The 25,162-nt window shown below is 37.7% G+C and overlaps 3 protein-coding genes across 5 annotated transcripts in view; 2 read left to right on the top strand and 1 right to left on the bottom strand.

Moving 5' to 3' along the window:
- Positions 1–3,600: 3,600 nt before the first annotated feature.
- On the bottom strand, positions 3,601–5,878 carry LOC128238067 (amiloride-sensitive sodium channel subunit alpha-like). Its single transcript, XM_052953642.1, has 3 exons — positions 5,707–5,878; positions 5,119–5,541; positions 3,601–4,571 (listed from the first exon to the last, which is right to left on the bottom strand). Exons 1-3 carry the CDS (start codon positions 5,876–5,878, stop codon positions 3,601–3,603), a joined length of 1,566 nt encoding a protein of 521 aa, XP_052809602.1.
- Positions 5,879–9,897: 4,019 nt separating this feature from the next.
- LOC128238066 (uncharacterized) lies at positions 9,898–13,750 on the top strand. The gene is made up of 4 exons (XM_052953641.1): positions 9,898–10,876; positions 11,682–12,874; positions 12,997–13,101; positions 13,457–13,750. Exons 1-4 carry the CDS (start codon positions 9,898–9,900, stop codon positions 13,748–13,750), a joined length of 2,571 nt encoding a protein of 856 aa, XP_052809601.1.
- Positions 13,751–17,814: 4,064 nt separating this feature from the next.
- Positions 17,815–25,162, top strand: part of LOC128236385 (calcium-responsive transcription factor-like) — a 29,904-nt gene continuing 22,556 nt past the window's right edge. The window contains exons 1-6 of one of the 3 annotated variants that reach the window (XM_052951234.1): positions 17,815–17,877; positions 18,188–18,283; positions 18,637–18,711; positions 19,474–19,695; positions 20,138–20,301; positions 21,395–21,584. In XM_052951234.1, the coding sequence (XP_052807194.1) occupies positions 18,199–18,283; positions 18,637–18,711; positions 19,474–19,695; positions 20,138–20,301; positions 21,395–21,584 (736 nt within the window). In that variant the 5' untranslated portion in view covers positions 17,815–17,877; positions 18,188–18,198. The other 2 variants (XM_052951237.1, XM_052951236.1) reach the window with 2 other exon arrangements.

Genomic DNA, 25,162 nt, shown 5'->3' with positions numbered 1-25,162 from the left:
ATGATAAGCCTTAATACACATGATACACAGCAGATAACAAACTTGTCTGTGCTAGGAATCCTGTTTCCGTAAATGACTTGTCGACTTAACGGACACAAGACAATATGAATCCAAGCCCGGGCTAGATTACGGGTCGAATTTACAATTGCGGGATTTATCGACTCAAAACGTTAGCATGTCTACTTTTCGTGGAAATTAGACAGCACGAAAATCAGATATATTACGTTAAATTGCAAGTTGTCGATTGCCCGATAAGTCGAGTAGAGGATTGTCTGTTTTTTTTAATGATTTTTCTCGGATATGTGTTTTGTGGGGGGGTTCCTTCTATATATCCCCTTTTTGATGCCCTTTTGATACCTGGACACCCCTCACGCGCAGTTTTGATGATCGCCGCTGACGTAGACTGTAACCCATACGCCAGCTTATGTGTATTTTGTTCTCAAGTCAACAAGTTGAATTACCCGTTTCTCAATTTAAAATATTTTATAAATATTTAAAACGAAACAAATGAAATTGAAAAGCTCATGAATAAAATATGACCAATTTACACTGGTCGCCATTTACTAAATGAAATATTTGGAAATATTTGGAATGTCAAAAGAGAAAATGTGATTTACAATGGAATAAAAACAGTTTCTTAAGTGTTCTCGAGTTTGTATCCATTCACTCTCACTGTCAGAGATAAGTCTGGTTCGCTTGTAGACGGGTAGTTGTCCAGCTGGAGAGAGGCCCACACTTCGTTGTTGACATTTGACATGTTTCAGAGTATCAATGGTGGTGTATTTTAGTTAATGATCAATTGATTGATGAGTGAATTTTTCGGGGAAGTATAACAAAGTCAGACAGTTAATATATTTAATAGATGATACATCGAATTTATGTCCGAGCATTCGTTTTCATTTGTAATGATTTTGTACGAAGGCTAGTGTTCGAGTATTCAGCTTCAATGAAACGTTTGAAAAGTTGGATAACCATTTCCCTAATAAGCAGTAATTTATGTTTATTTTAATACTTATGCAAGTGTTTTCATATCAAATTTATTTTATGTTACTTTGATACAATTGTTTCCTTCAAAAGTGAGGTACTCAGCTTTGATTAAAGGGAAGTAATTACAATTGTATTAAAACGTTGTTTTAAAAGATATTATTTTTTTCTGCTAGGCTGCAGTGGAAATATTAAAATCACGATTGTTATTTCACTGATAAAGCCGGATATCTCACCGAAAAGCATGAGAAAATAAATCAAAATCATAAAACATTTATTCATTTCAATTTATTTTGCATGAACTAAACGCCTGTCGTACTCGCAAGCCTAAAATCTAAGGAGTCTGGACCATAATATGGGAGTCATCTCTTTTGTGTCAAACTATACTATGTGAGATCAACGCATAGGTGTTTAAGTGTTACCAATTAGTTTTTTTATCAAAATATCTTTTAAACTACGTCTGACTTTGTACTTACCAGCCAGTCTGTTCCAACATTTCACATGATTTTCTTGACAATCGCCACTTCAATTCACTCAGTGCTTTGATTTGTATGTGTAAATGGCGTTGCACAGCATTAAAATTCAAATCTTGTAACCAATTATATGCGTCCATTCTTATTCATTATTTTATCAGTCAATCATTTGAATGAAACATTTTGAAGTTTTGATTTGAAATAACCCAATCAAGACATAAAGGCATATGCAATTACATGCTCATACATTCACTTACACATTATTATCATACTAAAACAGCACTAACTTCAGAGGTTAACAAAACTTGCCTTGAATAACCATAAGTAATCCAAACATAAAAATCCGACTTAACAAAAACAATATTACTTATGTGGTAAAGTAATCAAGCATTAATGTATTGCAGACATGTGACATACATTTAACTTACCGAACGTTGGTTCATTTTTCGGATGTATTTCTTTTAAAAATATCAACACAAACATTCACAGTCATGCCTTAGTCATGGCATACAGCTCCCCAACCTTAGTGAACTAAAACTACGTCACCCAGTGTCCCTGCAGCCGCCGCCAGTGAATTAAACACCAACCAAGAAAACAGTAAACAACAACCACAACGACAACAACAGCAAAATAAAAACAAAATTTAGTGCATTGGCGATATATCCCCCAAACAAGACCTCCCATTACAAAAGCATTCAGTAAAATAAGCATTTGAGGGTACCAAATATAGCTTTGAAGTAATATTTAAAAAATTTGACTTGGACAGGGAAGATTATAAATACGTTGGTAAGGTTTATTTTCTAAATCCAAAGACAACAAGATCAAATAAAATGTCACTCTCATAAGCAACGAATACAATAGGAAAGTTATTTAATTCACAATTTAGATTAAACACTTTTAAGACAGAAACAACATCGAGCTGGCCAAGCCATATTAATGTTATGTGAGAACGAGGCTGCATTGATTATCGGTCAAAACACAAAACGAAACACGAAAATACCTTGCGACATTCAACAGTTTCAATACCTGTAAGACCGGTAAGATGTTGTCCTTGTTATATATAGTTTTTAATACTATTGGCACTGAAGGCGGCATATGCGTATGATTCACATTTATATCGATTGTATTCACGATTGGACCGGGTGTTGACATGTTCCGTAAACTGTAAAGGTTCCCATTTTATACATATTAAAACCTTAAAGGATATCTAACCGGTGTAGAATGTGTCGTGGAGTACTGATAAGTTGTTGTTTTATGTTCCAATCCGTGATAAACAGCCAAAATTATAGCGCTGCTTAATACATTATGGTGTCCGTGCCGAAAGCGTCTTTGTTTCCACCGATAGATTACTAGGAGTTTTGCTGTGCTCAATCTTGTCTGATATAATATTGTTTTAAAGTTTCGTATACGATAGAGTTCAATCTTTTTACATAACTCAACAGTTTATCAAAACACAAAGAGGTTATAATTTATATGAAAGTGTATGAACGAGTTTTGAAGCGAAGCAAATTTAAAGAGTTAATTTAAAATGCCGGGAAAATATATATAATGAAGACGAATTCAGACCCAAAATGAACATTTCAAGGGATGGCACGTAAGCTGAATTCATTTCGCAACTATCATGAAATTTAGTCATAACTGTCCATCAAGTTTTTGGATTTTCGGGAATCCCCATATCAATTGCATTGTTCGACCTGAAGGGACTGAACAATGATACTTAACTTGTCCATCATCCTATTAAATAATTCATTTGTTGTAATCAACGACATTCCCATTGTTAAAATTGCTTGAAATAAACCAAAGTGATATTTGAAAATGGCTAGAAAGCTTGTACCGAAAACCGTTTTATCTGTCACGGATATGATATTTTAGCGAAAAAGAACACAATTTTAAAAGAATCAACAGACCCGAAATCAACAGTTTACATACCACTATGAAATGATATCGGACGTGTGTAAACAAAATAAATTGATGTAGAATACGTTTAGCTCATGTAATTAATTTCAGTATTTGACATAAACTACTGTTTGCAATATCAGCGGATTGTTGCTGAAGTTCAGTTATAAAATCGTTTCAATAATGCAGATAACTTTTATATTCTACGCACATTTTTGTTGTTGTTCACAATGGCAAACAGTGTATTTTACATTGGATTTACTGATGTTCTGTTTCTAGAGAAAAGGTAAATAATAATTTCTGGGATGACTTGAAGTATCTCAACGTATGTAAGAACAGACGCCCCCATATAAAGGCCCATGGCTCCGCCGATATCGGAAAGAAAGCGGACTGGGTTGTACAGCGCTTCTTCAGCAATATGTTCATAGTTGAGGTCCTCAAAGTACACATTGATTGATATGAAGTTTCCCGCAATTGTCTCAAGTTCAGCTACAGTGATTGTATCGTTTGCCAGTTTATCGCAAAATTTATCCCCGTTCTTGTAATATCCATCATAAGCTGAATTTTTTCGTTTACAAATATCTTTCAAAATAATAGTCTTCAGGTATTCGTCATGAGGCCAAGAACGTCCCGAAAGCGTCATCGTATACACGCTTTGCTTACATGGAGTTTTACAGTCGCAAGAAAGATCCCCGTTATAAATATCATTTTTCACTTTCGTTAGACAATCTCGTGCAGAAACGTTGTCAACATCACATATTGGCTTATCAAACGGCAGACTTTCAGGAGTATATAACGGTATACATCCACACTCGATTGCCGTGTACTCTGCTTCACAAACGACGTAACACATCGGAACAGTGTAACTGCTGTTGTAAGTAGCAACGAAGCTTTCTCCATTCGTACAATCTCCATAACGCCCACCGAGACGTTCAATACTCACCAGCCTTATGCCCACGTTTGTTTCAAACGCCGTGTTTAACGTCACACCCTCACTCTCAGGCAACGGAATTGTTCCTTTTTCGTGCAAAACCATGCGAACTCCAAAAGCCGATGAGGACTGTTTGAAATATTCATAGCGTTCGATGTTGAAAACAATCGACAATGCATGCCCCTGTCCACTTCCTCGAGAAATCAGACTGGAACTTTCCAGTGTGAAGCAATTTCCATACAAAGGTGATTGTATAATGTTAAATGCGGTTGATTCTAGAGAGTAACCTTAAATAAAGCAATATATATGTCAATAATATAAACATTGCATATATTATTCGCCACAGAAGATGTATTGCAATATTTTACAAATTTTAAGTACTAATAAACTAGTCTAAAATATTCACGTATACGCCCTGTAATATACGAGTAAAAATTGTCTGCTGGAATTGGTGTCCGCTTGTTATCTGAGTGGTCATGGTTTCGAACCCAACTAGATTAACTTTCTCTAGGCCTCACACAAAGTGCATCAGTACTGCTGTCTACCCTTAGTGTTTCAATGACAGTTCTAATGCGTTAATCCCATCAGATATCGGTGAAGCTATTTCAATGCGTGTGTGGTCTGTTTGTGGTTTTTGTATTTGTGCATGTGGTTTTTATATGTTTTGTGTCTCTAGCTCATTGTCGTTTGGGCCCTTGCCATGTGCCTCGTAACGGGATTTATATTTAACTTCAGATAGTTGGCTTGTTTCTATAGTTTTATTTGTATTATTATATCAGCTACTTTTGCGATTGGGCAATTCTTACTCAGTAAAAACTGTTGATTTTTTTTTACCTGCAACCTTGGTTGAATGTATGAATACGTCGGCCTGATGGCCAATCGCTATTCGCTCCTCTTTCGAAATGTTTCTAAGCACAAACAGTATACGGGATCTCCATGCTTCATAGCCATCCCGGGAGTTGTGGAAATCTGTTAACAGTGCTTGTGCATTAGTCTCGGGCAAGCCCCAGCCAATTAGATTGTCGATTGTGAAATTTTCGTTATCCACAATGTTTTGTGACCAGCTTGCCTGGTATATATCATACAGTTCCGGGTTGTCGTTCCATTTCGAATTATGCCTAATCTGGTTCATGTTGCAGAACGTCAGTGCTGGAAATGCGAGCTGAGCATAATGCATACTCACTGATGTTTGTGTTGGGTAGGAGAAATATTCCCGAAATAGACCAACCATTTGTATAGTCAACACAGTTGCGGCTCCTGGAAGAAGTGTTTGAAGTCAATTATGTTGATGACAGATGAACAAAAAATGATCTACATAACAAAGAAGTTCAATTTTACTACCTTTTTAAATAATTTACCGGACGTAGGTCCATGTGTCCAAAAAAAGCAACAACTGATGTACAAAGTGTATGGTTAACGTACCGAAAAGGAGCAAGAGCCACAATATCTTGATGGCAATATGCCGCGAGGACACGATCCTTGGCAAGCCATGTAGAGAACTGGATTCTACCAACTCTGCCAACACTTGACGCAAACTTCGCTTCTCCCCCTCCTCGTTGTCCTGCCCTTTTTCCTTGCCGTCTTTTTCGGACATAATATCAGCTTGTAGAAAGCCTTTATCAATTGAATTTAAGAAAAATCATCCTCATTGTACAGTATAATGGTTTATGTCATATCATCCGTGTTCAAAAATTGATTCTATTCATCTTTTTCCCGTTGTATAGAAATCTGGTGCATATTTTCTAGTACAAAATTGCATTCGTATTTAAAACAATGATACTTTAACGTTATAACTGCGATTGACTGCATTTTTATTAATTCTAAAAGAAAATTGTACCAAACTGACTACCAAGTTAATCCTATTACCTTAGATTGTGCTGTACGTAAGTGCCAACCAAGTCAATCTAAGAACCTCTGATTGTGCTGTACCAAAGTGTCCAAGAATCATTTTAAGAACCTCTGATAGTGCTGTTCAAAAGTGTCTACCAAGTCAATCTAAGTACCTTTGATTGTACTGTACCAAAGTGACCAACAAGTCAATCCTCTGATTGTGCCTGTCAAAGTGTTCACAATGTCAATCTTATTTCCGGTTGTGCTGTTCCGAAGTGTCCACAAAGTCAATAGTACCAATTATGCTGTTTAAAGTTTATCAGAGGAGTATGTATTTCCAACATTTCTTAACTTATGTTTGCGTTTTTTTAATATATGGCACCAAATCTACACTTCAATACACATTCCAATGGAATTTTTGAGCCCTTTAATGACGAAAACAACTTCGAAGTACGACCTGTCAAAATCGTTCAATTGCTTCCGATAGCAGTGCAACGGCCATTATTCAAATTCTAAAGGATACTTAAGCTTGATGGGATACTTTTAACATAACATAATTCGGCTTCTAGTTGTTAAATAAATTATTCATGTTTTTTGATTTGATAAATCATTGCAGCTTATTATTACATCCAGTGGAAATGATTATCTTTAGAATAAGCGCGGTCATTTTTTCCCTTGAGAATCATTTGAACTTTATTGAACTGGTCCCGTAATTCATTAGTAATACTTAATTATCCTTCGCAAAGTCTCAGCATAAACCAATTAATAAACAGTCCAATGAAAATGTCCATGGGCGTATTTCATAGGCTTTATCTCAATATATTGAGACAAATCAGATTAGTTGTTTGTTTTGTTTTTTATCGCAACATCGAGTTTTTCTCGTAAAGGCTTTTTATTACAGTCGTCATAGCATTTGCGGAAGGCTTTTTGCAGCCTTCCTGGTATGGTATCTTAGATGTTCCGATAATTGTTTGTTTATGAAACAGTACCCAAGGTATTTGTGTTGCCTCGGATAGATAGTTTTTTTGCGCAACGGAGAAAACATATGTATTAACAACCCCTTTAGAAGATAATTGTTTGTTTCAGTGTAAGATAACAAATTATAATATGCTTTCCAGAGATTTAAAGCAAATTATTTATCAGTGAAATAAAATGACATTTAAACTTGATCTTAGCCTGATCTGCAATCAATCGTCAGTAAGCCCAGAGCTGGGAAAGAATTTTAACGACGTCATTTCAAAAATGACCTAACCTCACATATATATTATAGCGTGGTGCTTTTCAGAAAAACAATAATAACCTTCCATTTTGTATCTTCATTGGGGATATACTGACCAAACACTTGTTTGTTTCAGTGCATGATCGCAATAAATTTCACTTAGTAAAAACCCAAAGCAATATTTCACGAGTGACAAACGTTCTCTTTAGTTCATGGTTATAGTTAATCAGTAATAACAAATAATGAATATACAGTGACCTCCCTTATCGATATAATAAACTGCTTTAATGGATGTGTTGTCATTTTTTGAAGAAAAACAACAGTTTGCCATTGCTTACATCGAACCGTCTAGCGGGTTGTTACTGGTTTTCACATTCTAACATTGTAAAATAAAAGTCCTCCTATAGTAATAGTGATTACTGCATAATAACTTTTTGGTTGCAAACATTAACTTCAGCAATGACATGAATTACATTAATGTAATGGATCGTGTTTTCACAAGGTCTTTTATCCCTCAAGAAGTAAGTCAAACGAGGTCAAAGTACTATAAAAGTATAAGTACAAACCTGGAAAAAGCATGTGCTATACTCGCAGTACCTTGCAACTATACTTAACAACAAATGGCTTCCAAAGCAACCAATAACTTCCTAATCTATTACTTACTCACTATGATTTTCTCAACAATCAATGACTTCATCCGCATCCATTTTATTCCTTAGCAACCAATCATTCGTAACCAATGACTTTCTAAGCAACTACTAACGTCTTAGCAACCAATGACTCCTTTCGCGGCCATTGACTTACTAAGCGAACTATTATGTCTTTAACAAATGGCTTCCAAAGCAACCAATAACTTCCTAATCAATCACTTACTCACTATGATTTTCTCAACAATCAATGACTTCATCCGCATCCATTTTATTCCTTAGCAACCAGTCCTTCGTAACCAATGACTTTCTAAGCAATCACTAACTTCTTAGCAACCAATGACTCCTTTCGCGGCCATTGACTTACTAAGCGAACTATTATGTCTTTAACAACAATTACTTTTTTATCAAACAATAATTTCCTAAGCAACCACTTACTTCCTTAACGGCTATTTACATCCATAGCCACAAAATGATTAACCTCTTATCAACCAATTGTCACAAATCTCATTTTACATTTATATTATGGTATTATTATTTATACAATTTGCTTGTACTAGTTTAAACATTGATTTAAAATCAATCATTAGGTAGTATTGTATCGACATGATACGGTAACACTTGACCAATTTTCACTGCTCTGACCATTTTTACGTCATCATAATTTGTACATGTATTGGGTGTGTAATTCTCTAGTTAGTTGGGAACAGGTTTTTGACCAAGACAGACGTGTAACATTCTCTGGGTGGACGGAACTGCCACGTCTACAGTTATGCAGCCGAAAAGCTGTTGGGGAATGAATGTGCATTAATACTAAGTATTATTAACACCTGACACCAGGGGGGGGGGGGGGGGGGGGGGGGGGGGTTATACGTAAACAGCAGAACATCGTCTGCTATGGTTGCCACGTTACGGTTACATTGACGTTTTGGGGCTCATGACGTCAGAGGACGTTTTCAACGTAGTTGGGCTTCCGGACGCTAACAGGGCGGGATGTCAGTGGACCTCGTGTTTGTACCGGTAACGCAGGCTGGTGATGAGGACGGATACGCCTAGGTGGGCGTTGATATATCCTATCGTGGACGTCGAGAGGCGGGACGTGTATTGGGATTGGCATTTGAGTGACGTCAGTGTTGACGTCTAAGTGACGCCTGTATTTCCTGTGGTCGGCGTCTGTGTGACGTCGATGCGTCTATGTGGTGTATGTGTGACGCCGTTGTCGACATCCGGGTGACGTCTGTGTGACGTTTACGTTAGCGGGAGATTGACAGTAGTGACATTCAACCATATTACATAAGAAGATCTCTCTTTTTATTGTAATTTATGTAAATAATATATTTGTTAAAACTTGTATTGTCATTTGTCAATTTCTTCATAACAATTAGGAGTGCCCCTCTCTATGCCATTCCTGACCTTTGACATTGGTGTCAGAAGTGAGATAGTTCTAAGAGTTATGGAGGGATATTGATAGTAAAATAATATTAATTAAGTAATATTTTCATACAAGTAACATTTATATGTCTATGTATTTTACAACTATGTGTATTACTTTGTGTACATACGTATTTTTGTGTTTTTCAGATTTATGGTTTTGCTGTGTATTCCTGGAGTCAGGTGGTGTTTGTATGAGTGTTGGTTTGGGTGGTTATGGTTTACATACAGCTGCATCGGTGCATGACTGAACGCTGTGGTATGTACATGTGTTGACACGACGACGTAGACTGTTGACTGTACGGTAATACTTACTGAGTGTTACGTTATTACGGGGGTACGTCATTATTTAATTCTTAGTGAAACGTCGTCAAGTGTTATCGTCAGTTTTGAACAATACAGTTTTATCTGTAATTTCAATATACTGTACTGTGTGTACTTTAGGAATAGCATTTGTTAATTTTATGCCATCGTGTTTGTTTAACCATGGATGTTCTTGAGCAGTTAACTACTCAGGGTAAGGAGTTAGGGTACAGCGGAAAGGAGTTGCAGGACTTTGTGCGTGAGCAACAGGCCATTCAGCGTGAGGATCGGCGTATCCAGTATGATAAAGAACGTGAACGGATGGAAATGGAACGTGAGCGTGAACGTGAGCGAATGGCCCTTGAAAAGGCACTTAAGGAAATGGAGGTAAGAGATGTAATGTCTGAGCATAGGAAGCGCACAGATTATGTTAAAGCACCTAAGTTACTGTCATTTGATGAGACCAGGGATCAGATGGATTCGATGGATTCCTGGCGGAACCGCTTTGAGAGGTATGCTAGTTCTCACAAATGGGACAAGTCTACATGGGCTCTTAATCTGAGTGCATTACTCAAGGGTAAGGCATTAGATGTTTACGCAAGGTTGCCCTGCGATCATTCTCTTGATTATGATGTCCTTAAGACTGCACTACTTAAGAGATTTGATCTGACGGAAGATGGTTTCCGGCATAAGTTTCGGTCCAGTTTGCCTGAATACGGTGAGACATTTCTTCAGTTTAGTAATAGGTTATCAGGGTATGCGGACAGATGGATTGAGCTATCCAAAACTGAAAGGACGTTTGAAACTGTGCGTGATCTTTTGTTGCGTGAGCAAATATTAAATATATGTACTAAGGATTTGGCTCTTTTCCTCAGAGAGCATGTACCCAAAGACGTAGCTACAATGGTAACGCTCGCTGATCAGTTCCGTGAAGCACGGGCGGTAAGTACAAAATCCTTGTGTTCTTCTTTTAACAGGTCACGTAATCCAGAGCATAATGCACCAGGAAACAAAGGCCATATTCATGGAGGCAGCCAGAGTGGCAAGAGTGACAACAGACCGGCAGATACAAAGGGAAAAGGTGACGGTGCCGGACGTCCTCAGGGTGGAAATTTGAGACGTTGCTACCGTTGTGGACGACAAGGTCACATATCTACTGACAGTACTGTGAAATCATTAATGTTCGTGGGCATGAAATTTCGTGGTTTGCCGAAAAAAAAACAATTTCGTGGGTACTTAAATTCGTGGATTTTCATTTTTGAAAAAAAAATCGAAGATGCGATTGTCCTAGATCGTCTGCATAATATCCACGCGCTGGCCCGTGATTTCCGTCTTCTACGTCACTCGGTTTATGACACTCGCTAATGTGGTACGACATGCCAATTAGTGCATATACCCAAGTCACTTATCGATTTAATTGGGAATAAAGGTAATAAAAGAAGATGTACCCTGATCATAAATACAGATAGGGGAAGCCATTGAATGCCAATTAAGAATTTTGCAAACTGTGAAAAGGTGCGTATATTGTCACGTTCGGTGCTTAGTAACCTTCAATATACTAGTAATCGATTAATAATTTTATTAAATAAAAAAATCGAGTATGGACACTCATCACGCACATCTTGTAAACTTGGAGATTTTCATTAACAGCACACGTTTAAACACGTGCTTATAACTGTCATTTGCTGCATAAAACACATTTAAATGATTTGGTTCATTATTTGTTAAAGGCACTTATAATATATTAACAGAATAATGATCGTAAGTTATACAGTGAGACAGGTTTTATCACTGTATACTGCGACCTCTGTAAAGAATATACTAGAGTATGTACGTAACAAGGCAATTGAAAAAGTGAATAAAGGGTTTATATTTCGTGGGATCTTGAATTCGTGGATCACCCAACCCACGAAAACCACGAACATTAATGCCTCACGAACATTAATGATTTCACAGTATTTGTCCAGATAGAAACAAGAAGAGTGCAGAAACGGCGTCAGTGCAAAAGGACGGGACTGAAAAGGTCTGTGCTGCCTTTCTTCCGGTTACAAATACAAGTATATACTCGAATGCTGATTTTGGAAAAGCTCTATGTACGTCGTCTGATAATGTAATGCCAACGGCTGAAGGATTGCTTGGTAATCGTCATGTTAAGGTTTTGCGAGATACAGGGTGTAGCGGAGTCATTGTGAAGAAGGCACTAGTTTCTATAGATGATATTACAGATCGTACACAGACTTGTCTGATGGCTGATGGTTCTAAGGTCACGGCTTCCATTGCCCGTGTAAGTCTAGACACACCATACTTCTCTGGTGATATTGATGCTTGGTGTATGGAAAACCCTCTGTATGATGTTATTATTGGAAACATTCCTGATGCTAAGGCTCTAGTTTTACAGGCAACCGGCGGATCAGAAGCCAGAGTGACGGCGGTGCAGACTCGACTGATGAAGAAAGATGAAAACGAACGTCAGAAGTTCAAACGCATGAAAGCTCCAAAGTTGATTGATAGCGTTGCAACACCAGACGACATCATGAAAGCGCAACAGAGTGATGCGACATTGGAAAGAGTGAGAGAATACGTGACTAAACCAGGTACCGATAAGGCCAAGTTTGTCATCATAAAAGGTATCATTTGTCGGGAGTTCGTTTCGCCTACAGTTGACCACGGCAAAAGATATTTGCAGATGGTAGTACCGAAGAATTACCGTGAAAAGGTTATGAGTCTTGCGCATGATTCCATTATGTCTGGACATTTAGCCGTCAAACGTACCGTAGCTAAGGTGCTGTCAGAGTTCTACTGGCCTGGGGTACAAGCGGACGTGAAGCGCTACTGCCAGTCTTGTGATGCATGCCAGAGGACAATAACAAAAGGAAAGGTAACTAAGGCTCCTTCAGGTAAGATGCCACTAATCGAAACACCTTTTCAGCGAGTTGCCGTAGATATTGTTGGTCCGATAGAGCCCAGATCTGCAAAGGGAAACAGGTATATACTCACCTTAATGGATTATGCCACCCGATATCCTGATGCTGTTGCTCTAACCTCTATAGAAGCGGAACGAGTAGCTGAAGCGTTGGTAGAGATGTTTTGCCGTCAAGGTGTACCAGGGGAGCTCTTGACAGATATGGGCACGCAGTTTACTTCAGATGTTATGAAGGAGGTAAGTAGATTGCTTCTATAAGACAGCTTACCACAACACCGTACCATCCCATCTGTAATGGACTGGTTGAGAAGTTCAACGGCAGCATGAAGCTTATGTTAAAGCGTTTGTGTTTGGAAAAGCCCAAGGACTGGGACAGAAATCTTGGACCAGTTTTGTTTGCCTACAGAGATGGTCCACAGGAGAGTTTAGGGTTTACACCTTTCGAGCTCATCTATGGTCGATCGGTGAGGGGACCTATGAAGATACTCAGGGAGCTGTGGACCAAGGATATTCAGGACCACTAGGTAAAACCCGTTTACCAGTATGTTGTTGACCTGAAGGACAGACTAGAATACAGCGCTGAAATAGCACATAGCAATCTGGACAAGGCCAGTAAGAGGTACGCTGCCATATACAATCGCAAAGCCAAGGTTAAGCGTTTGGATGTTGGTGATCGGGTATTGGTCTTACTTCCAACCAAGAATAACAAGCTTTTACTTCAATGGCGGGGACCATATACAGTAACTGGGAAAATAGGTGGCTTAGACTACAAGATACAGATGGACAATAAGGTCAAAACATTTCATGCAAATATGCTAGCTGTATGTTGAAAGGGACGCAATAGTACACGGCGTCGCAAGTGTTGCTGTTGTCGATGACTACAGTGAAGAGTCACTCAACGACGATGAACAATGCATAGTGGAGCCGTCAACGTTGTCAACAGGAAAAGGTAAAGACTACCACATAAGCGAACAACTGTCTCCAAATGAGGTTGAGCGTCTGAACGATCTGTTGGAAGAGTTTTCCGATGTGCTATCTACTTCACCAGGGCGTACAAGTTTAGGTGAACATGACATAAAACTGAATATAGACACACCGATAAGGTCTAAATAGTATCCTGTACCATTTGCAATGAAACAAACTGTTATTGAAGAGGAAAAAAGCATGCTGCAACTTGGAGTCATTGAACCGTCAGATAGTCAGTATTGCAGTAATTACGTGATTGTAAGGAAACCTAACGGGACCAACCGTTTCTGTATAGACTTTCGTGCTATAAATAGAGCGAGCATCTTTGATTGTGAGCCAATGCCGAACATTGATGACATATTTATAAAGTTATCCAAGTGTCGCTACATCACCAAGGTGGATTTGACGAAGGGATACTGGCAACTACCACTGACGGAGCGGTCCAAGCCTCTCACAGCCTTCCAGACACCGATTGGTCTGTTCCAATTCGTCACTATGCCGTTCGGTTTGGTTTGCGCCAGCGCTAGTTTTACTAGAATTATGAGGAAATTGCTTGATGGAATGAAAGATATCGACAATTTCATTAATGACATCATTGCCTACACCGAGACCTTTGAACAGCACCTCAAGGTTCTTAGAGAACTGTTTGAAAGATTGCGTGACGCCAAATTGACTGCTAAACCTAGTAAATGTTATTTTTGTTTTCAGTCTGTAGAGTGTTTGTGTCATGCTGTTGGTAAGGACCAGGTTGGGTTGCTACCAGACAAGGTTAAGTCCATTAAAGAAGCGCGAAGACCGGAGACAAAGAAACAGGTTCGTGCATTTTAGGTCTTGTAGGTTTTTACCAGAAGTTTGTGCTACATTATTCTTCTGTTGCAGCCCCATTGACAGATCTTACCCGGAAAGGACTACCTAACAAGGTTAGGTGGGGCGAAGCACAAGAGAAAGCGTGTGTCACACTCAAGCGTGCGCTGTGTTCATTTCCAATACCGAAGCTACCAGAATTGGGTAAGCAATTTGTTTTGCAGACTGACGCCAGTGACGTCGGAGTAGGCGCTGTTTTGCTCCAACAATGTGAGGATGAGCGTAGACCAGTTGCTTATGCTAGTCGTAAGTTAAATAAGGCGGAAAGGTCGTACGCGACGGTGGAGAAAGAGTGTCTGGCGTGCGTCTGGGCGATACTGAAGTTTCAAAGGTATCTCTACGGACAAGAGTTCGTTCTGGAGACGGACCACCAGCCTTTGTCACACCTCCACAGGGCAAAAAAAGGTAACGCTAGGCTTATGAGATGGGCCATTTTGTTGCAGCCTTATCATTTCAGAATTGTGGCGATTCCAGGCAAGTCTAACGTTCTTGCCGACGGTTTGTCGAGGCTGTAGGGAGTTTGTAATAAGGATTTGTTGTACAAAAGTGCAAGCACTTTCTTAAGGTGGGGCGTATGTCACAAATCTCATTTTACATTTATATTATGGTATTATTATTTAATACAATTTGCTTGTACTAGTTTAAACATTGATTTAAAATCAATCATTAGGTAGTATTGTATCGACATGATACGGTAACACTTGACCAATTTTCACTGCTCTGACCATTTTTACGTCATCATAATTTGTACATGTTTTGGGTGTGTAATTCTCTAGTTAGTTGGGAACAGGTTTTTGACCAAGACAGACGTGTAACATTCTCTGGGTGGACGGACGGAACTGCCACGTCTGCAGTTATGCAGCCGAAAAGCTGCTGGGGAATGAATGTGCATTAATACTAAGTATTATTAACACCTGACACCAGGGGGGGGGGGGGGGTATACGTAAACAGCAGAACATCGTTTGCTATGGTTGCCACGTTACGGTTACATTGACGTTTTGGGGCTCATGACGTCAGAGGACGTTTTCAACGTAGTTGGGCTTCCGTACGCTAACAGGGCGGGATGTCAGTGGACCTCGTGTTTGTACCGGTAACACAGGCTGGTGCTGAGGACGGATACGCCTAGGTGGGCGTTGATATATCCTATCGTGGACGTCGAGAGGCGGGACGTGTATTGGGATTGGCATCTGAGTGACGTCAGTGTTGACGTCTAAGTGACGCCTGTATTTCCTGTGGTCGGCGTCTGTGTGACGTCGATGCGTCTATGTGGTGTATGTGTGACGCCGTTGTCGACATCCGGGTGTCGTCTGTGTGACGTTTACGTTAGCGGGAGATTGAGATAGTGGAGTGGTAGACTGGTAACAGCGTAACAGTGTGGCAGTAGTGACATTCAACCATATTACATAAGAAGATCTCTCTTTATTTATTGTAATTTATGTAAATAATATTTTTGTTAAAACTTGTATTGTCATTTGTCAATTTCTTCATAACAATTAGGACTGCCCCTCTCTATGCCATTCCCGACCTTTGACACCAATGACCACCTTTAACCCAATTTTCTTCCTCAGCAACCATTGATTTCTTAAGCAAGCAATGACTTCCTAAGCAACCAATGACTTCTTTAGCAACCACTCACTTCCCTAGGGACATCTTATATTTATAGATATAAATGACTATCTCAGCAACCTGAATATCAAGTTACAAATGACAACCTCAGCAACCATTCGGAACTCCTCGGCCATTTTTTCAAAAACAACCTCGGATGTATGCCGGTACATCTGTTGAAGTAGTCCGTATTTTTTTTAATAAAAGCATTAATTAAATGTAGTGTTTAAGAGTTGTATTCATTGCTCTCAGTTTAAATTGATTGCCAGTGAAGTGTATTATTGCAAACATAATTACGATTCCCAAGAGTTAAGTCATAAATTTTAACTACTAAATAAGATTACTACGCGATCTATTTGCAGCGGACTTAAACGTACCACTTTTTAAGTATGTAAACCGTCCATATACATCCGAGGTTGTTTTTGAAAATATGGCCGAGGAGTTCCGATTGCCTCAGCAACAACCTTCATTCATAGTAAACATTGACTTCATTTAGAAACCAAAGAATTTCTTACCTACTAATGACAACCCCTTTCTTCCTTAGGAACCATGAATTTCCGTTGTTGCCATGCCTACCTTACCAATCACCTACCGATGAATTCACTTAGAAACAAAGAATACCCTAGTAACTAATAACTACCTTAGCAACCAGTGAATTTGACAATTGACTTTATAAGCAACCAATGAATATGAAGCAACCAAACACTTCCTTAGCAACTACTTACTACCTTACTACTATTTTTTTGTCTTGGAAAGGGCAAATTTTTGCGTAGATATCTGCAAACCAATGATATAAGATTGCTGCCAAAAACTCAAATCGTAATTTTTCATATTTCCGTTCGAAAATAAATGTTTTGTGGCTTAAACAGTTAATAACGAATTAAGAAAAATGCATAAAATGGTTGGGGTACTCCCCCAAGAAAATTTTAACAATTTCTAGTTTGAAATGGTGCATTTGGGCGTATTTTATTACTTTTTTCTCATTTTTTTTTAAATATTGATACGGTATAAATACGGGTGTGCCCCCCCCCCCCTTATCCGCTAGTCATATCTTTAGTTGCGTTCTAAATTTTAATCTGAAATTATTACAGATCATGCTTATATTCAGGTAAAGTACAATGCAGACACCGAATTGTTTCAATTTGTTTTTCATTTCATACTTTGTTATGTTTCTTGTTGTTTCAGGGTGTATAATGGTTTGGCCATTTTAATTAAGCTAAAATATGTTTATTTCCACTATCATCTCTAAAATATAAGGTAGGTACGTAGCTATAGGTAGGCATAGCATTTTTTCTTGAGAACCGGAAACTTGAACAGCGACCTAAATCAAAGTATACCACTGTTGTAGATAGTTTTAAATATAAAATGGTCATTTTAACAAATTCATTCAAATAAATCCATTTTATTTGGCAATACTAAACATTAATATATCGGTCAAACGAAAAGTGTAGGGACGGGAGAAAAATTATGGTTTGTCCTGTTATTAAAATCAAAGATTAGTTTTAGTCGCAAACAAATAAATCATCTTTCTGTTAAATAATTGTTGATAAATTTAGGCCGATATCATACTTTATATGGACACCTATTAGTGTGTATGAAGGAGAATTTTTTCCAGATTTTGTCTCCGAGTATCGCGACAGAAACTTACCGTATCTATAGGCCTCTATTTGTGCCCATCAACGCTCAAATTGCATGAACCGTTTGTAGATGGACGTTTCGAACAAATAACATTACAATGTGCGCATGCGTACACCATCACCAAAACTTCCGTATTTCTCCAAGACGAGGTTCGTCTCGATTTCGAGGTTTGTGACTCGTTTTCACGCCCTTCTGAAAACCAAAACAAACTTATTTGCGCAAACGTTATAGATCTATATTTTTTCAAATTACTGCGTTATTTTCATCGTTTTAATCTCACAATGTCAATTTTCAATCCATTTTTTAAGGTAAGTCGACGCCTACTTCATCGCCATTTTGTCAAGTGCTCTGATCAATATTATATTGGCCAGTCAACATTTCTACTTTCACTTTTGTTTTCACGATATTTGATGTTGTGACGATCAAATTATTTTGTTAGCTTTTCATAATCATGATGATGTCATCTGTTTATTTCAGTGCATTAAAGCATGTCAGAACGCAGTGTGTCTATTGGGGACACATTACCAGGAGTGCTCACAATAGATGCATCTGGAATACTCACTTTACCCTCAGGTTTTCCTGTTAATCAATAAATTTTTGACAGTGTTCCTCAGAAAGCTAATTTTCTTCATTCTTTCTAGAGGTCTTTTCACATTCATTTTTATTGGAAGCCTGAAGTTTGGTGGTATATAATGTGTTATTGGATTGTTACTGGATAATTGATTTTATAAATTCTTAAAGAGAAAATTGTGATTTTTCCACTTACTGAATTAAGCAAAAATGTCCAGTCATGGAGAACCCAATTAGTTAAAAATAATATTTTGAATTTATTAACTCATCAGTTACAGGAGGGTTGAAAGCGACCTCATTCAGTATATTTGTTGTATTATTCCACACTGAGATACACAAAACCTGCTCTCTTTTAGTTGAGTTACCAGATGAGGATGAAGGGGGAATAACTGTATCTCCAGCCACCCTTCTCTCATCACAAGCAATGCTGGGTGAGAAATTGGCGTTTAAGTGTGTCTAAGTATTATTAATATTGTGCTTAATATCAACAAAATAAAAGTTGTATTTCATCTCCTACTTATATTGTGTTGGACCTATAATTTTAGTGTATGTCTCTATGCTGTATTTGTGAATTTAATTGTCTCATATTTTATTGATCTGTTTCTCAGGTGAAAACTTAACAGTCTGTAATTCATAATGATTTAATCCAATAAAATCAGCATTTGTCATATTTAGGGTGTTAGCTCAAGAGGTATGGCAGGGTGCTGCACAGTGCCTTACTTGTAAGCAGCTTTCGGCCCTCATGGATACCAACATGGGCACCCTTCTGCCTACATAGAATTAAATACTTAACTCTGTTCAAAAAATATTGTTTTGATTCAAACTTGTCATATTTGACAGTTGGTATCTAATATTAACTCAATTAAACTCTTTCCATGACATTATCTGTCAATTCAATACTCAAGTTCTTAACAGCTTGATTATATGTGCCCTTTTCACCATAAGCATCCTATTCCTCTTCTGCAACACCCTGTCATTTTTAAAACCTGACTAAAGCCCCAATAAACAATATACATGTACAATAATATATATCATTGTTCATGAATAAGATGACAGAGTGAATGTTTATGATAAATAAATTTTGATATACACATGTAATAATAAACCAACTCCTATACAAATATGTATAAGTTTGCACTAGATGCCAACATTTTTTTTCGTGAACACATCCACACAATCTTCCCTTTTTTCAGTTTCTCCGACCATGTCCAACCAGACCCTACAGAGCCTGCTAGCCTCCCCCTCCGCCCTCCAGTCAGGGGCCCAGTTTGGGCTTCCTGAGGGGATTCAGATCATCACAGTAACCAACCCTTCCACCCTCTTCCAGACCCCTACCCTTGATGCATCCGCCCCACAGATATGGCAGATCATCAACAGGGATGACACACTTATTGCTGTGCCTACAGAAGCCACAGGTAATGTATGGATCACAGAGAGACCTTAACCATAATGTCTTGTTTATCAGAAGTCAGGAACTTTTGAAAACTTATTAAAACCATTTTTCTTGTGTAGAAAATTACTTTCAACTTTTTAAAGAACCTACGAAGATATGATTTTGCAAAATGATATCTCATTTTGTTGCATAGTCAGACCTGACCTGACTGAGTAAGCAAACAGTTTATTTCAATGTTTCTTAAATATTAATGAGAATGCAGAAAATGCACTATTTAGGAAGGCATACTGTTTTACAAACATCTAGTCAGAGAAAAGTCTTGAACCATGTTTATGTTTAAAGTTTTTGCTACTGAGCTTGTTTCTGTAGCTTTTCCCATAAATATTGATTTGTGTAAATGGAATGAGAAGAGATATCGTTGGTGTTAACTGAAAATTTAAAGGAAATCCATGTTAAACTTCTAGGAGGTAGTGGTGAGGATGACAGTGGACAGGTGACATCTACAACAGACCACCTGGAGCTGACCGAGCCCAGCACAGAGGATCTGGCCAGCGTCCTCATGCCCCCACCCCCACAACTCCTGCCCATAGGTTGCCCATCCTGGGCTGCCAGGTTGAAAAACTGTGAGGTAAAATCATCTTGTTGATCTCTAACCCAGGGGCCAGCTTCCTCAGCCATAATCAGTATGTGTATACCACTGTGTATATTAACATAAGTGCTGCACTGGTTTAATGCTTTTCAGCAAATGAAGGATTTTATACTGGAAGGCTAGTAAATAATTGTTGATGCCAAAAACTAGTGTAAGAATTTGGGCTTCTTCATTCAATAGTCTAATTTTGTTGACGGCAAAGGTTGCTCATCCAGAGCTCCCAGGTTGAATCTGTGAGGTATGCACCTAATTGAATGTCAGATGAAAACTATGTGTGACTCCTGACTTTAACTGGAATATTTATTTATAACACTCTGGTATAGCCATTGCAAATTTCCTGTTAACAAATACATGACATATCTGAACCTGTCTGACTTGTGTAAATAAATATAAATTTGATACGATATCATCCACTAGCTTGTATTGGTTTTAATGCTCCTATATAGGGCATAACTCCAGCAGTGTTAATTTAATAAGTCAATAGCCATTCTCTTCACACTTGTGCACAATACAATCAATTTTTGAAAGTGGGTAGTAATTCTTGTTTTTACTTGGTTTATACCAACAGTTTTTAAAAAAGAGGGGGAAGTCTGGAGGTACATTAAGGAGTATCTTAAAAATACTGCTGTTATTAAAGATCAGTTTTTAAACAAAATGTGCACTTTACATGTTAAACTTTTGCCCCTTTGGCCCGATTGAACTCATACAGTAGTAAACTGCTGTTTCTTTGGAGCTTTTCATTCATAAAGTCTGATCCTCCAGAGTCTATGTCTCTCTATAAGCATCTTCGCTCAAGTACTGGAACCCAGTCCAGTTATTGCAATTTAAATTTGAATTCACTGAGTTTTTTTTCCATATAGGTCGACTTTTCAAGTTTAGGCTGTTATCACATCTTTTATGTGTGCTCAGTATTTCCTGAACTACCAGTATACATATACACGTATCTGCTCTTTACTTAATTATAGTTTGCTTTAAACTTGTACTGAAATTCAAGATTTCCTAAAGATGAGCAGTGTTAGGAAAATATGATTTTTCTCTCGCAAGAAATGGGTACCATTTATTTTCTGTGCAGAGAATCGGAGACTATTACCGAGGCTATGTGGACACAGAGGTTGAGATGGACATTTTGTTGACGTACCACAAGCAAGCAACACAGAGCTTCTGGGGCACGCGGCAGTCTCCGAGCCCTGCTAAACAGTCCACTCGCTTCATGTGGAAGTCACAGTACGTCCCGTTCGATGGAATACCCTTTGTAAATACTGGTAAGTTTGCAAGCTCATTAATAATGGCAAAAGCCAAGTGGTTAGGGTATCCAATTCTGAGTGGGTTTTGGTTTGTTCCCAGAACCTTCATCAATGAAAGATGTGTGGTTATGGACCCATTTTTTTTGAAAACCTTAAATGTAACTTGCTTCAGTGGTTATCGTATTCCATTAAGTCAAATTACTTGCGTTAACTTGATTTTGCCAAGTAAAAACGTTTATACGATGGTCAAAAATTTGATTATCTTAACTTAAGCATTTAATTTATAAAGGCAGAAGGGTTAGCATGTTGTTCTTAGGGTTTAAACCTCTCTACTAATGATTAGAATTCTACTTACAAAAGTTTTTTATAATTTTTATAATAAAATTTTAGAATGTGGAACGACCGTTTTCAATATCTCGTGTATGGTCAGTTGTCATTAAGAATCCACAGCATTAGTTGCATATCTACGACTTCGTTTGAAGGTCAATTCAAGTCTTTTAAATTTTTCCTTGGTTCTTTCGTATGATAATGATATAGTTATTTCCAAGATGTCAGAGGCTAGGAATTACTTATGGCAAAGTTCCACAGCCTTTGTTGTTTTGGCATATTGATTCAGTCTTTGTTACACTTTTTTGCCATCAGTTTTACTCGATATTGACTTAAGGAATGAATTGGGTGATTAATGTCATTGTCATAATCAGGGTATGAATGCAGTTGGGCTGGTTTAAGTGAGTGGAGTCCAAAGAACTCCCTGCATGACATACTTTAACCAGCCTATCTGCGATCATATCACCAATAATGACATCAATCATGCAAATACTTTATATATTTGATACACAAATTGTGCATTATTTATTTATTTATTATTAAAACGTACTTAATTACATTTAAGAAAAGCTAATATTAATTCATTCACACCCATTCTGTTAATAGAATGACTTGTCTGTAACCGGAAACAATTTATCATAATATTTATTATAAGAATAACGAAAAATGTAATCACTTCATAATTGATATGTTAAATCCCCTTTTAATATAAAATTCAAACCCTAATGAAAAAAATACATTTAACAAATCATGAGTTAACACTTCAACATGTTAATTAGAGTTTTTGTGGCCTGCTGACACAATACAAACAATAACAAGATACCGTAAACTATATTCAATTTATATTAAAACGTGATGATTCAGATTCAAAATGGAAAATTAAGGAGTCTCTCAGACTGCTGTATGATATTTTCTAGGAGTCTATCGGGTTTATTATTATATATATATACAAAAAGGATTGCCTGCAGCAGCCGTCCGTAACTCTTTTGAGCAACAGCATTATTTACTTGAATACTATATCTAACAATATAAATGCTTATCAATTTTCATAAATGCTTGTCAATTTTCAAAATAATTAAATTTATGACAAGGTTAATACTTTTATTGATAACATGCCCAGGCTGGAGTATTTTAATTTTTCCGTTTGGGATGGAAGAATATATTCTGAAGTACATCACTAAATCTATACCCCCGACTACCAAATTTTGAAGGGGGTTTACTAGAGTCACCATGTGGTTTGTCGGACGGTTAGTATTTTTCTTGTCGGGAGCATAATTACAGGATGGAATTTAATTAAATTTACACTAAAAGAGTTATTGCTCTTTGTAACTTTTTTTCTTTCGCTGAGCTTAAGAGAAGTACAGTGTACAAGAACCATAAGTTCATAACTATATCTTAGCCGATTATGGAGTTATTGCCTTTTGTTGCTTTTTTTTTGTCTGAAGCAAAACTTGAAAACTACTGTATAGAATTTAATAAATCTTCATACAATGGTTAAGCACAATGAGAGAAAGTGAAGTGTTCAAAAACCATAACTCTATTTCAGCTCATTACAGAATAAATGCCCTTTGTTGCTGTTTTCTTGTCTGTAGCATGACTTGAAAACTACTTAATAAAATATAATAAAACGACATACAATGGTAAAGCACATTGAGAGGGAGTGCAGTGTACAAGAACCATAACTCTATTCTAGTTTCAGGCTAACAAAGATCCAAACATTTGGTTGAAGGTAGTACTCTTTTCAAACAAATTTTCCTGAAATTGTCATTGTATCGTTGCTGCTGGTTAATTGTGTTCTTGTAGTTGAGAAGAGTTTCTTGAGGTTTCTGTATCTTGTGTTGTTTAAGGATTCTGGGGTGGGGAGACATTGAACTGCATGTTGTAAATTGGGTTTCAAGTGGATTTCAGTTTGCCTCTTTTATCCATATTTCCAATTTGTCGGCTAGTTTTGCTGATTGGAAAGCTGTGGAAAGCTGTGAGAAGCGGCTGGAGAGTATTTGGAGAGTATAAAATCCTGTAGTCTGCTGTGAGCTGTTTACTGCACGGACTGTTCCTTTTGGTCACCCCAAAGTAGATGGCGTGCTGCTCACAGTAAAACAGGTCAGTTTCCAATACGAGAAAGTGATATCCGTCCTGTCCAGCAATACTCATTTCTGTTGTAGGGCTTACTAGCAGATTTGGCCAAGAACTTTCTATTAAGTTCGACCTGGTAAACCACGAAACATGGTCTGTCCCTTCACCATGAAATAATAGGACTGCTACTTGATCATCATTTTGCAGGGCTCTTACTCTAACAGTTACTCCACTAACTCCATTTGTTTTCCAGTTACTCAGTAAAGAAAGATCCCGATATAGACACCTGTCGGAAATTTCTTCACCAGCTTTTAGACCAGTAAGGTCAGATTCTTCAAAACTGTGCCATAACTTCATTATATCTGATTGATATGAGTCTACGCGGTAATTCAACACTTTCCTCCAACCTTGTTCAGCCATTAGATCACAGCATACATACTTCATCTCAGACCATTCCCCCGTTATAGTATTACAGAGTGGTTTGTTGACCATTCGCATTGTGTGTGTGCCATCTACACAAGTTAACGTGATGTATGCGTGAGTGTCATTTAATGTTACCATCTGCCCTGCTTTGACTGACCCTTGTTGTGTTTTAAATATTGGTTCCTTACATAAACAGAACAAGTTCACCTCTGACCATTCTCTGTTTGACATACATTCAGTATACCCACTTTTAGACACATCGTTCTTGCAGACATACTTAACTTGTGCACCAACTCTACGAAAATTTCCAAACATATTAGCATTGTTAACTTCTGGTGGTTCAGGGCAGATAGATATGGCTTCGTCCAAATCTGCACCATTTCTTTCCTGTTCATGCTTCATTGCTTCAGGCTTGATGTAATGACTGATGCCAGATTCCTGTTTCATAGTATTGTCCATGTATTCAAACAGTCGGCATAATTTGTGAAGATAACTGTACTTGCCAAGCTGACATTGTGACCAGTTGATACACACATTTTCACACTGTAAATAGTTAATATTAGGAATAATGGCAAGTTCCGCACACACATGTACTGTAGTTAAAATCCTAAATAGGAAGGTAATTTGCAAAACGGCATACATGTTATTACATGTAGTCGGCATTTAGCCTTAAATGTCTGATGCATTCTAAATCCATAAATTTGTCAATCATATAGGTTTATCCCAACATCTGTCATTTGATATAATCATTAAAGTTGCATTTCCTGATGGCA

Source organism: Mya arenaria, chromosome 6 (genome assembly GCF_026914265.1).
Source record: "Mya arenaria isolate MELC-2E11 chromosome 6, ASM2691426v1".
Lineage (NCBI taxonomy): Eukaryota > Metazoa > Mollusca > Bivalvia > Myida > Myidae > Mya > Mya arenaria.
This window is presented reverse-complemented; position numbering and strand designations above follow the sequence as displayed.